Source organism: Protopterus annectens, chromosome 11.part0 (assembly GCF_019279795.1).
Source record: "Protopterus annectens isolate FY-2018-M chromosome 11.part0, PAN1.0, whole genome shotgun sequence".
NCBI lineage: Eukaryota > Metazoa > Chordata > Ceratodontiformes > Protopteridae > Protopterus > Protopterus annectens.
This window is the reverse complement of record NC_056745.1, coordinates 263,070,893-263,089,275: the sequence shown is the minus strand read 5'-3', so window position 1 is coordinate 263,089,275 and position 18,383 is coordinate 263,070,893. Positions and strand designations below refer to the sequence as shown.

The following is an 18,383-nucleotide window of genomic DNA, read 5'->3' as shown; positions in this document are numbered from 1 at the left end:
GCTAGAGCTACATTGCAGTTGTACTTGTTGGTTTTCAAGCTGATCTGTTATTCAGCCTTGGCAAAGAAGTTGTTTTCTAGGGATAGTCCATCTATTCCTTAGTGAAAGAACCTTTCAAAGACAGCACCTGCATTTCCGAACAACCTACCATGAAAACGGGGGGAAAAAAGAGTAATCAAGAACTGTGAGTTAAGAAAAAAGTTTAAAAAATATTAAAATTATAAACTGCTTTCATGATGTGAGGTAACTGTTTTGGTTCATTGTTTAAACTTTGCTGTAAATCTTGACTCCTGTGTTTGACCCAATGAATTTGATGATGATTTCGCAGCTACTATCTTTATATATGTCACATATGATTTTATGCAAATTTTTGCTGTTTTATTTTCTCAGGTTGTGACTTCAAAGGGTCCGTGAAAGAGCCCACTTTCCCTTTTAATGCACCCACATACACTAAAATCTTTGAATACACATAGTAAACAAATCCAGCTTAAAATGCTTCCAGTTTGACCCAAGTCCTTTTTTATTATCTTGCCTTCCCTTCTGAAATAGCTGTATCAAATGATGTCTTAATTCACCCTCATGAGACTGGTCACTTGTGTTTGAAAGGAAAAAATCTTTAAGTTGGCAAAAGAGAAAGGGGCTTTTGACTTTTTTCTATATGGTGAAGGAAATCAATAAAGTATGTACATTTCTCATTGTGGTATCTACCATAAGTGATTTTTTTTTTAATCCTGGGAGGCAGACTGTGTATAGATATTGGAAAAATTTGTCTGAATCTTAAAAAAATAATTGTCTTTAGTTAATGAGGAAAATGTACAGTGATACCCTGTGAGCATTCTTCAACAAGCTATTAACATACAGGTATCACCCAAAATGAAAAACAAGTCTGCCGTTTCATGGCAGCATATTAAGTTGCCATGAAGCATGGACAAAAAAAAGTGGCAAGCAGCAATTGCAGTAACAGTTAACAAGGTCTTGCTGTTTAAGCTTAAAAGATGCAAGCATGGGAAAAAAATGAATGTAATTATTTCTGTGTGTGTGTGTGTGTGTGTGTGTGTGTGTGTGTGTGTGTGTGTGTGTGTGTGTATATGTATATATATCTATATATATATATATATATATATATATATATATATATATATAAAGTATAGAGACAAAGACAAAAAATTGGGGACAGCAGGGATAGATTTTAAATATAACCCTGATTCACATAATAAGTAAATAGAGCAAGAGGTTTTCCTCCAGTATTCATTTTCTGAATATCAAGTGTGAAACTATAATATCTAGCTTTACTGAATCACTGTATTCCTCCGTAATGCTCTAGAAGAGGACAGTGGGACAGAGTAAAAGTATGAAAAAAAAACCTTGATATTTTGCAAAATTAAGGACTGTTGAGAGGCACGGGAGGTGTAGTGCCTTGCACTGCAGCAATGTTTTCATCTGTTTGATCACAATGAGACATCTGATGTGTAGTCAGCTTCAAAAGTAGTTGTAATTGCTGTGTTTGTGTGTTATTCTTTGGATGTAAAACACTTCAACAACAATTACATATACTAAAGCAACTCTGAAACATTAAGTGAAGGAATTATTTCACATCAAAAATATAAAAAAATGTGTGTACTAATCAGAATATGTAGTTAGCCCATATCTAATTGATATAATGCCCTCTAAGGTGGGCATTACAGGGAACTAATAGACTTTCCAGCAGTGTCATCAGCTCTCACAACACTTGTGGGCAGTACATTTTTTCCCTGCAATGCATACCCCATTGGGCTTTATTGCTTGTTTGTCTAACCAGATATGTGACAAGGAATGGTAAAGTGTGAGGAGAAAAGGGAGCCAAAGATCCAGGACCTTGTGAATTGTTACCCTCACAACCGAACAGACATTAAAATAGCTGTCTTTTTTTCCCCTCTTAGTTGAGATATTTTATTTTGTTTTCTGTTGTCCTTTTTAACATATTATTACTTAGGTAAATAAATGGGCAGCCACGGTGGTGCAGTGGTTAGCGTTGTCGCCTCACAGCAAGAGGTTCTCCGGTACGATCCTCGGCTGGGGTGCCTTCTGTGTGGAGTCTGCATGTCCTCCCTGTGGTTGCGTGGGTTTCCTCCGGGTGCTCCGGTTTCCTCCCACATCCCAAAGACATGTTATAGGTTGATTGGACACTCTAAATTGGCCATAGGCGTGAGTGCATGCATGTGTGTGCCTTCTGTGGAAGGTTGGGCGCCGGGCTGGCAACTCGACACCGTAAAATTCTACTGCCAGTCATTATAGGACAGGTGATCCGCTGTGGCAACCCCTAACTGGGAAAAGCCGAAAGAAGAAGAAGAATTACTTAGGTAAATAAAATTGACTTTAATTTGACTTTTTGTGTACATATTTTAACACGAGTGTCAGGAGTTAGACTATTGTATACTGTATCTGCTTAGAACCTTCAGAACTGTGGACACCCTCTGGATGTACTGGTGTCTTCAACTTCTATGTTCTGCAGTATAGAGAGCTTAATGCATTTAATTCTGTCAGGGACCATTTATTGCCATTCTGTTCTAAGCCAGTTTCATTTGTTCTGTTTTCTTCAGTACATCCTACCAGTTATCAGAAATATGGTTAATTATCTTTCATCATTTTTGTGAATAGGCTGTTCTAGCCAGGGATGTTGGACATTCATCTCACTTGGAGCAAGCCACTGCTATAACCAGTTCCCTGAACTGCTGGCCTGTAGTCATCCTTTTTCCCATAATACGTCTGCTGTCTCCTAAGGGAACTGAGTTAGAGCAGCTGCTTTTGATGTTCTTCATATTCTTTACATCAGTTAGTCTTCCAGTATTTTCCATGCCCATTTGTTTTCTAATATAAGACTTCTTCAGCTTGTTTAACCAGCTAAGTATGGTTGATATTCCCTGCTGCTTCAGTAGCATATAGGGATAATGCCCTGACTATGACTCAAAGAACCCGGAGGCATGACCACCCTAGTGGGGTGGAGTGGTATTTGAGCATCTTGTCGACGGTCCACAGTGGAGGCTAGGGACTTCACCAGAGGAGACTTGGTCAAAATGGGTAACAGTGGGCCTGGATGAGCTGCTGTGGAGGCAGGGCAATGTACCACATGCCAGCATTGCACACCTACCCTGAACCATACCACAACCCAAAAGAGCAGGGGGAGAGAAACTTGGTAGGCCCAAGTAAGACCCACAGACGGAAGCTCAAATGTGCCGAGCCCCATTGCCTTCTGTACATGATTGACCCCAGCAATTACTGGAGTGAGTTGGGGGGGGGGCATGGAGTAGCTACAAAACCTGGTGAGGATGGGGCATGAGGGCTGGGCTGGTAACAGTGATGTGCAGGAAGGAAGAAAAAGGGTCAATAATGTTTGATATTCAGGCAGTGGTTAAGAAAAGTATAGCTTAGATTTTGCTAGTTTCAATTAGTCAAAAGAAGACTGATATATTTTGTTACTAGCAGGTTAAATGCCTTTTGGTTAAGAATGAATTAAAAAAAAAAACATTGAAAAAGCCTTGATCGATGTATGGTATAAGCTCCCACTCCTGATGCAAGGAATTTTGCCTAATGTATCCCGTTACTTAAAATAACTTATTCAGAGTTTGCACAACCTTAGAGTAAGTAGCAGAATTGTGCGAAAATGAGATATCTGTCTATAAGATATCAGCAAATCTATTAACACACTTCCCAATATAATGATTTCATCAGAATGGTTGATGGAAAGGAAGATGGCTTGTTATATTGAGTACCAAATATCTTGGTATTTTACTGAATACTGACTCTGGGTTTTTCGCACATCAGCATAACAACATTCAAGGTGATTCAGATACATGAATGTTTTACAAATCAACAGATGTATCTACTTATTTACTTTGTTGAAAATAACCTACTAATGAAACAAGGATAGCGGTTTCTCAGACTATGGTCTTAATCAGTTCTTTGGTTCTAAGATTCTTAGCTCATACAGGAAAATGGACAAACCTGCTTTACCTTACAGCAAAGTCACGACATATGCTGTCAGTACTCCATACAGTATACACTTGTTCACTTAACGTAAGAGGCCAGATGTAATAAACCATATTCACTTTATGCAGTGGTACTCTATACAATCACCTTATACAGCACTGGACAGCTGTTTCATATGGTATGTTACAGCTGAAGTTCTAAGGCTTGGTTCTTTTTAGATTTACTTAGTGTGTACAAATACTACTGTATTTGTGCCACTTGGATTTCTGCCTCCCTACACAAAGGGAATTCCTAAAATGATGAAAACGTTCTTCTTGAGCATCTTGTATCAAAAGCTGTTTACCAGTTTGGATAAATGTCTATACTTTTCAGTTATTAGGGTTATGCACTTCTCCATTACTGGAACCTTCTAGGTTCTCCCTCTAAGCTATCATCTTTGTATGTGAATAGTAATTCTGTAACTGACTTCCCACATTTCTGGTGTACCTTTCAGCTAATCATTTGAACTAATTTAAGTGGCCGAGCTTGGAGAAATCCACTACTCCTGCATCTATTGGCCGGTTTGCTCAGTGTTCCTACACCTTTTTTATTCTAATTATATACTAAATTCTGTTTTGCTTAACAAATGGTGCAGACTCCTGCTTCATTTTTTTCCTCTGGCTTGTTTACTCACTTGTTTTTACTTGGTTGATTACAGTGCTTTGAATCTGTAATACTTTGTGTGGAATGTTGTGCTAATAAAATGCAATTCTATGGTGTGACTTGATGTACCCTGTAAGAAAGTGTCCCCTTAACTCATGATGTACTGTCAAGCTGATGTTAAAAATTTACCTCCACCTTAATGCTTAGTGAACTTGGGGGGAAAAACTATCAATGTATGTTACTGAAGAGGTCAGTACTAGAAGCAGTCCTTCTCGCTGTCTATGAAGGGAGTAGAGGCAGTTATTGTTAGTTTCTATGAAAGAGGCATTGCAAAATGTCTGGAATGAAAATATGTATTTTTGCTTATGGCATAAGCATAACATAACACAATAGCATGGTATGGTCTACAAAAAGTGAAAAAGGACTTTGCATATTGGAGGAACAGTCTAAATGTGCCAGGCAAAATTCAATTTTATTCAAACTAAAGGGGTGGCGAAAGCCACATAACTATGGGCTAGGCTTATAAATGCCCTTGGGCAGATAGCCTAGTATGAACCTATGAACCTATGAACCTATGAATGCAAAAATAACTTATTCAAGAGCAGTAACTTGCAAAAGCAGTACCCAGTTAGAAGGATAAACAATAAAACAACAGTAACGAAAAAAGGAGATGGACTTGTAGTCGCACAGCTGATCTAAACGTAAGCAAGGAATGCAGTTAAGCAGCAAGGATGACAGACTGATTAGTGACATACATATTGCAGTAGAAAACAAAAGGCTATTATCCCAGTTTAGAAAATGCAGTCACAAAAGAAGGAACCTGATTGGATGATTTAGCAGAAAAAAAAATCATGCTGATTATATATAAAGCTTGATGTGTAAGTTTGCTAATATCTTGAACAGCTTAACCACTCCCCCGACAACCCTAACAGTTTAACACTAGTCCATATTAAGCTACTTCCAAGCCAGTACTGTATCTTAAGGGGGTAAAGTAATGTATGACTTTCCCAGTGCAAACTGAAGAAGCCTTTGAGGCATTTGTTCCAGGGATTGGGATCATCTGGAGATTTGCATCACTTACACTTGTAATTTTTCATTTTTTTCCTGCTGCAGCATTTAAAAATGACAAACTATCTCTGTTTTTGCAGAACTAAATATTTTAAGTGTGATACACGAGCAGTAATTCTTAATGGGGTGTGTGTGTTATTGAGGAAATAATACATGTCTGGGGATGTTCTGAGGCCCAGTCCCACAGGTGTTATTTCCAAAAAAGCACACCCTGGAGGGCATTGTAGAGCTTAGAGAATGTCCTGTTGACTTGTTTTATACTTTGTATTACTATAAATAAAAATGTTTGATGTAAAATAGTTCTAACACCTAAAGTTTCAAACTTGCTGTAGTAAATATAATTGTTGTTGGAGGGAGTATTTTACATCCAAAATATAAGCAATGTAAGTATTTAATGTTTATACACATGCACACACATGCACACACACACACAATCACAAATTTAGAGGCACAGACACACATAATTCTCAGTGAACTACCTGGAACTAGATTATGTGTGTGTATATATATATATATATATATATATATATATATATATATATATTATATATATATATACGAAATACCTAACAGGGTGGGCATTATTGGGAAGTAATGGACTACACAGGGGTTTTATGAGGCATTACACCAGAGGCATCAACCCTCATAACACCCACGGGTGTTCCATTGCTTCCCCAGTAATACCCATCCTGTCAGGCATTATTGCTTGCAACAGTTGCCATTTTATATTTTTTAATTAAACCCGGGAGTTCAGTTTCATTAATGTGGAAAAAGAGAAACAAAAATCAGCCCCAGCAGCCAAAGTACTGTTTTACTGTAAGTCCACAGCAGCATAATTGTACTTTGCACTCCAGTGTTGTTTTGCAGTCCCAGCTAGTTCGCCCAGGGCACAGGACACCACTACTGCCATGTTTTGTGATACGTACCTCTGTGTAAACTGCTTAAAAAGCAAGCAAAAGGTGTCATGTGTATTAAGAATGTTTAAGGGCTCGGTGACAAATTCTTTGAACACTGTTCTGTTAGCCAGCTCCTGAAAATCGTTTTCTTAGATAATCCTTTGTGGAGTTTCTCTTTTGAACTTCTTCACGCCCTCATATGTCTGGCCCATAGATATGGTCCTCGGACATCTCCTCTATACTGCACTTTTGATCCATTCTTAATTAATATCAGTCATGAAATCCTATTGATATTTGTAGCCATCTCTGAAGTTATTAAAACAGTCAATGATCTAAACCAAGTAAACACTGTTAAGTATAATCAGTCCATGTTGCACTGATCTCACGCTGGATTTTTCCTGCTTTTGTGCATTGACAGGTTTTGCACAGATGCAGATAGTCGAATTGGAGCTTCAGGCGTTGAAGAAATAAAAACACATGCTTTCTTTGAAGGAGTTGACTGGGAACACATCAGGTAAAATCTGTTCTCATTTGCTGACAAATGTGCTAGTGCTGGAAGTCTTGGAGAAGTTTTGCTTCGTAAGTAGCTTCATAGGTTCCTTTCATGTGAGTGTTTTTCTCTCTCTTGATTTTATGGGTTGATGGTTGTGTGCATCAGGATATGTTCTATAGAATTAACACTCAAGGCCTGCAACAACTACAAGCACTGTTTATGATTCCCTGCTGGTAGTTTGAAACATAGAAGCAATGAAAGTAATTTAATCTCTTTTTGTATCTGAAGTATAGTTACTTAAACTGATAGAGCTGCTTTCTGTATTACCTGTTTCTGTTGCATTTTGTTTTCTATTTTGAGAAATATGTTTCGCTTGCTTGTTTTTGTTATATGTGGGAGGCAGGTACTTTATTTTTTCATTGGTTATTTTGTTTTTTGAATGACACTTAAAAACACAGAGTATATCGGTGGCCTTGTCTTCTCTGACAAGACTTGGAAGGTCTGCAGTAACTACAAGCAGTGTTTGTGACTCTCTGCTGGTGATTTGAAACAGTGAAGCGAGGAAAGTAATTTCATTTTTTTGTGTCTGAAGTGTAGCTGCTTAAACTGATATTTTAAACAGTTTGGCTGTGCTGTAGACATGTAGAGCCTTATTGCATTATGCTGTTGGTTTACCTTGCCTTAAATCATTTTATTAGCAGTAACTAGCTAGCTGTTTTAATTACCGGGGTGACGTTGCACTTTGTACACTTTTCTGTGTTTTTACATTGAGGACTGAGTTTATTCACCTAGTGGTGAAGAGGACTTATTAGTCATTATTCTGCATTTTCAGTGCATTATATAAGTTTGGTGCTTTTGCAGTGCCTTGTATAGTACTCGTCACCTAGAAAGTAACATACTCCTATAAAACTACCTCTGAAAGTCTGCCCAGTAGCTTGGTGATTTTAGGGAAACTGCTTCTTGAGAAGCACAGGGCAACTAGTGTGTGTGTTGAGGAGTACTGCCCCTTAAATTTAGTGTTATATTGTCAGGTCTAGCCACTAGTCGCAAAAGCACCCTTAGTTGCCCTCTTTGAACCCTTTGTGCACCACACCCTTGTAGCTTACCTAATAAAGGAGCCGACATTGATATGCACCTTCTCAAATTCTCCTCAGTCAGTTTGGTGGGCATGGGTATCTTGAGACAAAGTAGCAACTGTTTTATGTTCACTGGCAACCATTTAATCCTTAAAGAAACAGATACAGTATGTGAGAGATGTATATACACAATGTCACTGGAAGCAAAGCCGTCACATACAAGCACAGAGAATGCAAATCAGGTTGTCAGAAGCACACACACACACTACACTCACCACAACACACAGTATGCACCGCACACATAGACCAACTTGCACTGAGGCATTTAAATGCAATCTTTCCAAACCCAAAGACCTCCCAGACACTCCATCTGCAAAAATTATCCTCAGCAAGGAAAAAAAAAATGCTCAACAACAGCAACATTTAACACTTTACATACAGCCTGTGGTGCTTTAACTAAAAATCACCAAAGGTGCACCGATGAACTGCCCAGGTCTCTAGTAATAGAGAACTCCCTTGTGTGAACTTCTGATGCCCCACTTAATAGGCTGGACAAAGAAAAATGAATGGTAAGTTGCTTATCAAGAGCCAGGCTCCACTAAGGTACTCACTCACGCAAGTCGTTGCACCACGGGTACCAGCATGACTCAGTCATACTCCATGTATCTGTAAATGACCTGAGATGTACCTCCCTAAACAATATTAGGAGAGACATTTGGGGAGTTCTCAGACTGCATCACAGGCTGGTATGTACCCAGTATTAAGAATTATTCCACCTTCACCAAAGATGATGCTACAATCTGAACACAGGACGACTTTAATAAATGGCTTAGTTTCTGGTGTCATTCTAAGGGGATATATTTGTCAGCTTGGTCTGCAGCTATCGAATATTGGCTAAAATGTTATTCTTCCCCATAGAGCCTTTTTTAGTCAGTGGCAAACTGACAAATCTTCCAATATAACAAAATCAACCTATGGGAATCTAAAGGTGTTACTGCTCAGTGCCAGGAGTTTAAACAAGAAGCTCCACTCTTTCCAAGTTCTCCTGAGGGTGCAGGGTTAGGAGAATGGAGACATCTGTGCAGTTGCAAAGAAATGGTTTATAGAGCCACAGAAAGTGCCCTAGCAGTGGAAGGCTTTACTGCCTTCCACACATTTAGACCAGCAATCGCACAGACAGGGACTAAAGGTGTTGGTGTCTCAATCTACATCAGTAACAAGCATACCTCTAGGTTGGTTAAGCAGAAAGACTTGTTAGAACTTCTCCATATGCAGATCACCATAGATGAAGTCCCATACCATATCCTGGCTAGTTAAAGGTCACCGTCTCTGTCTTAGGAAATGCATAGCTTATATTTAGACTTAATGGAGACGCTCCCCATTCAACAAAATACCATACCTGTGGGGGACTTAATTACCCATGTGTAGACTGGGAATCCTACACAACCCCAGATTTACAGTCACAGAAATTCCTGGACTTTGTAAACACAAAAACCCTAGATCAGATGGTGCATGCACCTACTAGAGGTACAAACATATTGGACCTGGTACTCATATGTACAGGAAAATGCTGCACCCCACCCAGTGTCCTGTCCTGTTTGGCAAGGTCAGATCAGAGTGGTCTCCATTGAAATAATAATAAATTCTATAACCTAAAGAAACCCTGCAACAGTTATGAACTATTCCAAGGAAAACTACCATTTATTAGACAGTAACATCTCAAAATTCCAAGCCCTCCAAACCCAGATAATACAGCAGCTTGTGAGGAATTATTCACATAAACTCTGTACAGCCTTGTCAGTGGTTGCATAGAGGCTGTTTTACTTACCAGAAGAAAGCCCGAGATAAATTCGAAAAACAATCCTCCTTGGTGGAATCCAAAATTAAATAGGTCTTGCATCAAAAGAATAAAAGTCATGCCTAAAATTAGGAATAGTAGCACTCAAATAGAACTAAACAGATAACTAATAGGGTTAAGTCCATGAAAGCCAATTTTTGAGGTATAGATAGTTTCTTAGGCCAAGGACAACCATAAGGCTTTCTTTAGTTATGTCAGATGCCTCAAAAGCAGCTCACAACAGTGTGCTAAACTGGTTGTAAATAGCGCAAGATCACAGAGCTGGGAGATGTAGCAAATCAACTAGCCAATAAGTTCAGCTCCAGCTTTACCCCCTACTCACCCCAAGTCATCTCCCAGGAAGTACTATCTAACATAATCCCTCCAACTATGAATAGGAAACAGGTCTTAGCTGTGCACTCTTAACACCAAGAATACAGCTTTGATGGGTCCTTAATATCCCAGGATGCCTCCTAAATATGCTGTCAGGGCCACTGGGGTCACTATTCAACTATAGCGCCTGAACAGGCTTTGTGTCACGTTAGTGGAGGACTGCAAAAGACACCACTCTACACAAGGACGGACCATCAACAGAGCCCGGGAATTACAGACCCTGTAGTCTGATTAGTCTCATAATGCAAAGCCATGGAAATAATTGACAATGCCATATGAAACCTTCAGACACTGGATCCTATGCAGTTTGGTTTTGTCAAAGGCAGGTCATGCCTACTTAACCTGGTGGATTTCTTTGAGAAGGTCATGAAGGCAATGGAAAAGAGCAAAATGTTGCATACTGTCCACCTTAACCTTGATAAGGCATTTGATACTATACTCCTCTTGGGCATTGTAAACAAAACCATGCAGTTGGGCATAAACCCTGTAATGTAACATTCTAGATAGCCAGCTAGCTCACAGACAGGACCCAGGAAGTTAGGGTGGGATAGACCAGAAAGGGGACAGTCACTAGCGAGTCCCTTGTGCTGGTTCCGCTCTTCTTTGACAGGTACTTCTCAGACGTCAAGGCCAATGTCAGGGGCCTCTGGCTGACCAAGTTTGCAGATGATTGCGAACTAGAAGTCAAGGAAACCCCACCCAAGATACTAACATCTTTCATGAAGGCCTAATGCAAACAAAAGACTGGTGGCAAAGCCATGGTTTGAAACTCTGCAGATGTGCAAAAGGCCCACAACAGCTGGATCCAAGGATGCCTTGTATTCTAGGTATAGATCACCTCTCAACAGCCTGCAGGAAACAGAGTAGAGAGATAGGGCTTTGATATGATCTGCATAGGGCATTGTGTTTATTCCCTTTATTTTGAAGAAATTGATAATAGTTCTTTTTGGGAAGTCAGCCACTCTGCAAAACTACCTCAGTGATAAAACTCCCCTAGGAGTAGATCCTTTAGTCAGGGATTTGGGGAAGCATGTAGATATTCACCTGCTTTTGACCAACATGTGTTTAAGGTAGTAAGAAAGCCATTCTATATCGCTCGACTTGTATACCTATGAACCTATAATAAATGCCTATGATGCATAGGGACACAGGTTAGGTTGGATTGCACAGCTAGGCTTATAAAGGCCCTGGTGGTCATTATCCAATTATATACCCATGAACCTGTAACAACAGAAATATGTAACAGCATGGCATCTAGATGTAGGAATGTCATCGTACCACTGAATTCTGCCCTCATCAGACCCATCACTGAGTAAAATTATTATTTTGGTATGTAGCTGACTAGGCACTTGCAACAACTGTAATGTCCACAGAGGTTCTTCACAAAAAAATACAGGGGGTAAACCCAATGCCCTATAGAGATCATGTCAAAGCCCTATCTCTCTACTCTGTTTCGTGCAGGCTGTTTAGAGGTGATATATACCTAGAATACAAGGCATTCTTGGATCCAGCTGTTGTGGGCCTTTTGCACATCTGCAAAATAAACAGCAGCAAATGACGAGATCTAAGGACCTAAACTTCCTTATGACATAAATAAGACATGTTAGAGGGACAGATGTTCTTCATTCCACATTGCTGCAGTCCTAACTATTGGGTAGTCCGCTGTCCAGTCGGCCCGAATACCAAAGTATATGGCTGACGTCGGTCAGGGCGCATTAGACTGACGTCAGTACGTCAGGGTACTAATGCGCATGACCGACGCCATATCCTCAGTCTTTTTTGCCGCATGGTCCGATGCAGAAGCAGTTTTGCGAGTGCAGGTTGGCGTTCTGAAATTTTCTGAAGTCGGAGTTTCAGACCGAATCAAAGTTGGCTAAGTACCCCGTTGGGGAACATTTTGGTTTTTTCTTGCCTCAGTATTTAACCGGATGTCAGAAAAAGTGAATAACTGTATTTCTTGTGGGAAACCGATACCTCATAGGGATTACCATACCTTGTGTATACCTTGTTTAGGGCCTGAGCACGACGTTGTTGGATGCCGCTCTTGTGCTAGGTTTAACAAACGCACTATTAAGAGAAGGTTAGACTGTGCCAGGTTAGTTTGGGAAGCGTTGCAATTATAAAATGCCGTCGGATGCTCCGGCCGCTTCGTCCAAAAAGCGCAAGGACAAAACAGCGAAGCCTAGGGTTGATGAACCGGCAGTCCCGGACGTCGGTTCTTTAGAAGGCTCAGTGGAGCCAGAGGTTTTGCCAGGAGTTTCTTTGGAGTCTCAGGCAGAGACTTTACTGTTACAGGATGTGCCTTCTCAGGAGGTAGGCCAGGCTGAGGGGGCTTCTCAGGTAACTGTTCTTCCCTCTCTTCCCAAGGTAGTTAGAGCCTCTCCTTCTGTTTCCAAAACTTCTTTGAGAGGTAGGCCAAGTTTAGCTTCAGTGGGGGCTTCTCCTAGCACTTCAGGTTCTGTGCCTAAGAAACATATGCTTAAAATGGCAGAAGATTTGATTACTATGATTAGAGGTTCTATGCCCCCTCTTGATAAGAGGCCTAGGGTGGAACCTGAGTTTGAGAGTTTTGAACAGTGTTCAGAGGCTTCTGAGTCTTCTGCGGAAGATTTGCAGGAGTATCCTCCTTATTCTGATTCTGATGTGGATGATTCCACTCCTACAGCTTCTCCTCCTGAGGATTTCTCATTTTCAGAGACTCTGCATTCCATGAGGGAGCACTTTAAATGGGAAGGCCAGGATTACTCTGATTCCAGGAAAAGGCTTAGGGAATTCTTGTTTTACCCCAGCATAGGCCCTTAGCTATACCTCCTGTGTTGAATGTGGTGGACGTTGTTTTTGCAGAGGCTTTCCTGAATCCTGATTCTTTGCCTCCTGCTCCTGTTAAACCTGATTGGTACTATAGGGTGCCTGAAGCTCATAAGTATCTTTTAAGAGTCCTAGGGCAGACCCGAAACTGTTTCTCAGGGACCTAAAGGTGTTAAGGCCTCTGTGGTTAAAACCCTGTTCCCTCTGATAAAGAGGCAAGGGCTTTGGATAGATGGGGAAAGAAAGTGTATACTTCTTCCACTTTAGCCATGAGGCGTTGAATTGTCAGTTTCACATGCTAAAATATCAAAATTATCTCCTTTCACAATTGAAATCTAAGGTGGATGCTTTGGCGGAAGGTATTGAGTGTAAAGAGTTGCTGGATTTAGTTCATGTGTCTGAACAAGTGGGTAAGCATTCTTTGCAATGTGGTTTTGATGCTCTACAGGCCTCCTCGAGGGTGGCTGCCACTAGTTCTGTTCTTCGCAGGCATGCCTGGTTGAGGATCAGAATTTAGCTGAGCATGTTAAGACAAGGATTTTGGATGCTCCTTTACAGTCTGATGTGTTGTTTGGTTCGCCTGTGGAGGCAGTTTTAAAGAAAATGGAGGATAAAGCTAAGTCTATGCAAACTGTTAAAGATTTTTTGCAGGTGCAGCCACGAAGTTTAGTAGAAATTGGCCTACTAAGGGATGGACATATCCTGCTTATGATTCCCAGTCTAGGGGTAGGTCTAGGCGTGGTAGGGGCAGAGCTCAAGGTTCTTTTAGGCCTAGAACAGGAGTTCACCTGCTCAGACTTCTGGTGAGGGCAGGGGTCAGTCCTTTCGTAAACAGACCCAATGACCTGCCTTTTCAGCTGCCAGTAGATTCTCGTCTGGCAGCTCCTTTGGGAGGAAGACTGTCTCTTTTCAAAGAAAATTGGGATTTAATTACTCAAGACAGATGGGTTTTGGATATCATTCACCACGGTTACAGGTTTTATTTCCATACATTGCCCCTTTCAAAGGCATGCCAGACGTTCCTCCTCCACAAAGAAAAGAGGCTCACAAGCAAATTTCTCTGTTACTCCAAATAGGGGCCATTCAGCCAGTCCCGTATCAGAAAGGGGCCTAGGATTTTATTCGCCTGTTCCTAGTACCAAAGAAGGGGAACACGTGGAGACCAATTTTGGATTTATCTATCCTCAACACTTATCTGGACATTCCCAAGTTCAAGATGTTGACGTTACAACAGCTTTTACCTCTGCTGGGCAAGGATCACTGGATGGTAACTTTAGATCTCAAGGAAGCTTACCTTCATGTGCCTATAAGACTAAGTTGCAGGAAGTATCTGCATTTTCGAGCTGGAAATTCTCATTATCAGTTCTCTGCATTGCCCTTTGGCTTATCTACTGCGCCCAGAGTATTCACAAAGGTTCTGGCTCCAGTGATAGCTTACTTCAGGCTAAAAGGAATTCAAATCTATCCTTACTTGGACGACTGCCTGATTCTGGCTCAAGAAAAGGAAGACCTTGTACAGCATCTGGAATATGTTATAGCAGTGCTAAGATGCCTAAGGTATTCTGTGAACGAAGTAAAGTCCAGTCTAGTACCCTCTCAAGACATGTGCTTTCTGGGTGTGAGACTGAATACAGCAGCCCAGATGGCCTTTTTAACCCCGGACAAACAAAAGAGTCTATCCCTTTACTTCCATCAACTATCTCATCAGTCCGTGCTGACTGCAAGGACAGTCCTTCAAGCATTAGGGTTCATGGCATCTTGTATTCTGGTGCTTCCCAATGCCAAACTGCATATGAGGAAGCTGCAATGGTATCTCAAAAATGTATGGACACAGCACTGCCAGGATTTGGACACTGTCATTCAAATAATACCTTGCCTTCAAAAAGAATTTTTGTGGTGGGCTCAGGAATGTCACCTAAACAAGGGACTCTCTGTGACCCGGCCAGAGGCGAGTCAGATTTTAACGACAGATGCCTCGGACATTGCTTGGGGAGCTCATCTAAATGGAAAGTGGATACAAGACAAGTGGCCTGCCAGACTACAGCATCTACATATCAACATGAAGGAGATGTTAGCAGTCCAGTTTGCATTAATGGCTTTCAAAGAGTTACTTCTTCCAGGGCAGGTGTTGATTCTAACAGACAACACAACTGTCATGTGGTACATCAACAAACAAGGGGGAACACATTCTTATCCTCTATGCAGGCAAGCAATGATTTTATGGGAGACTGCGCTCAGCTTGCAACTAACTCTTCAGGCAAGGTTTCTGCCGGAGCACAGAACTCCTTAGCAGATGTGTTAAGCAGACAAATCATGGATCCCCACGAATGGAAACTGGATCTTCATGTATTTCAGAAATTGACAGTGTCATGGGGAACTCCAGACATAGATCTGTTCGCTTCTCCACTAAACCACCAGCTGCCAAAGTTTTGCACAAAGGGGTTTCATCACACAGCTTGGAAAGTGGATGCTCTTTCTTTCAGTTGGAAAAATCTTCATGTGTATGCCTTTCCACCTCTGCCTCTTCTTCCAAAGGTGCTCTTAAAGGTCAGACAAGACAAGCCAAGGATGATTTTAATAGCTCCAGATTGGCCTCGGCAACACTGGTACCCACTACTAAGGAGTCTGGTACGGAAGCCTCCATGGCCTTTACCTTTGATTCCACATCTGTTATCTCAGAAGGACGGTCATCTGCTCAATGTCAAGCTTCACTCTCTTCATCTGACAGCCTGGCATATTCTGTGTTGAAACACAGCAGGTCTCAACTTCCTCAACAAGTTTTAAATGTGATTATGGAAGCTAGAAGACCTAGTACAAGGAAAGTGTCACATGAAAAATGGAAGAGATTTTTATTTTGGAGTACAGCAAAGAATTTGGAGATTTCTGAGCCTAATTTGAGTGTGGCTCTTCAATATCTTACTGAGTTATTGGACAAAGGTTTGTCCTTCTCTTCCATTAAGATTCATGCTGCAGCAATTTCAGCTCACTATGATTGTGACCCACCATTGTTTTCGCATCCTTTGTTCAAGCAGTTTCTTAGAGGGGCAAAGAATATAAGACCCCCATAGAGCTCCTACTCCTGCTTGGGATCTCAATTTTGTGTTGGAAAAACTTACTCTACAACCTTTTGAGCCTGCGGCTACTGCTGAATTGAAATACTTGTCATGGAAGACTGCTTTTCTGTTGGCTATTACTTCTGCAAGGAGGGTGTCTGAGTTGCAGGCCCTTATGGCAGTAGAGCCCTTTTGATTTTCCATAAGGATAGGGTATCATTACGTACTAATCCTTCCTTTATGCCTAAGGTGGTTTCTAGTGTGGCTTTAAACCAAACTATTCATTTACCTACTTTTTATGCAGACCCCCAAAATAAAGGGGAGAAGATTTTGCACACTTTAGATGTGCACAGGCAATTGCGTTATTATTTGAGCAGGACTAAGGATTTTAGGCAGTCTCAGCAGTTGTTTGTTTCTTTTGCTTTGAGTTCGCAGGGCAAGCCTGTGTCAAAACAAACTATTTCTAGGTGGATTGGGTTTTGCATTGCATTTTGTTATTCCCATCATGGCAAGGAGGTTCCAGCTGGGATTAGGCCTCATTCCACTAGGGCTACTGCCACTTCAACGGCATTTCTAAGGGGGGTGGCAACTAAGGATATATTGGAGGCAGCTACTTGGAGTTCAGTGCATACTTTCTCTAAGCATTATCACCTTCCTCTCTACTCTAAGTCTAGGGCTGGTTTTGCCACAGCTATTTTGCAAGGCATGTTGTCAGCTCCTGCTTCTTTATGATTTGCCAGCCTCCCTTTCCTCTGCTTTGGGATTCTACCCAATAGTTAGGACTGCAGCAATGTGGAATGAAGAACATAGTACAGTTTTGTACCTACCATAAATGTAGATGTTCGAGGATCCACATTGCTGCAGTCCAATTTACCCTCCCTCCTTCCCCTCTGTGTTTAGGGGTGGTTGTGTAGGTGAGGTTATATGCTGATATTTTTGTATATATTGTACATATTTTTGGTGCAGGTATATTGGGCCTTGTCTTTTTAGGGTCTTCTGACATCTGGGGCAAGAAAAGACTGAGGATATGGCGTCGGTCATGCGCATTAGTACCCTGACGTACTGACGTCAGTCTAATGCACCCTGACCGACGTCAGCCATATACTTTGGTATTCGGGCCGACTGGACAGCGGACTACCCAATAGTTAGGACTGCAGCAATGTGGATCCTCGAACATCTACATTTATGGTAGGTACAAAACTGTACTTTATGTATGTCATAGAAATCCCATTCTCTGGAATATATTTTCCATCCATGTGAAGCAGAGCCCTTCCCTAACATTTTTCAAGTGTAAACTGGACCAGTAGATGGGAAATCAAAAATTTATGCCATGTCTGGTTGCTATGTCTCTGATGGACAGAGGCAACCATTAAATCATGCCATAGCTAGCATACTCTGTAGAATAACTTCTAAGGCAGAATAACTTGTGGGATACATTCGGGTTGCATGGCTAGGCTTTTAAGGGCCCTAGTGGTCATTAGTCCAATATACACCTATGAACAACACAATTTTGTGTGTGTCTGGGTGGTAGGACAGCACAGTGGCGTAGTAGATAGCACTGTCATCACACAGCAAGAGGTTTCTCGGTTCAATTCTCGGCTGGGATGCCTTCTGTGCTTTGTCTGCATGTCCTTCCTGTGTTTGCGTGGGTTTCCTCTGGGTGCTCGAGTTTCCTCCTACATTCCAAAGTCATGCAGTAGGTGAATTAGATACTCTAAATTGGCAATAGGTGTGAGTGTGTGTATGAGTGTGTGGTGTGGAAAAACTACCGTGGCAGGGCTAGTCACCTGACTGTGTAAACCCTGGCTGTAAATTATTGTCACTGTTAAAGTGACACTGACCCCATGAGCAAAAGTGGGGAAAAAGGGGCTGTGGATGGGTGGGTGGATATATATATGGGTCTACTTCATTTACCCTAACTTCCAATTGACCGACACCCATTTGCCTGACACCAAATGACCGAAATTTCATTTGACCGAACTTTCATGTGACCGACACTTCATTTGACTGACAAGTATTATTGGCAAGTAAATGGGATATGCCCCCTTCCCCACTGTAGTGCGACCCTGGAGTTAGAATATATAGTTAGGGGGGGGTGAGGGGCAAAGCCCCCCACTTAATTTCATATTATATTGTTTAGTTTTGCTTTAA

General features: G+C 41.3%; 1 protein-coding gene across 3 annotated transcripts in view; it reads left to right on the top strand.

Annotated features, from left to right (window-relative positions):
* STK38L (serine/threonine kinase 38 like) overlaps positions 1–18,383 on the top strand; it is a 721,763-nt gene that overhangs the window by 667,099 nt on the left and 36,281 nt on the right. For all 3 annotated transcript variants that reach the window (XM_044087725.1, XM_044087724.1, XM_044087726.1), the window contains one exon: positions 6,991–7,086. In XM_044087725.1, the coding sequence (XP_043943660.1) occupies positions 6,991–7,086 (96 nt within the window). The remainder of the gene's footprint in view (positions 1–6,990; positions 7,087–18,383) is intronic.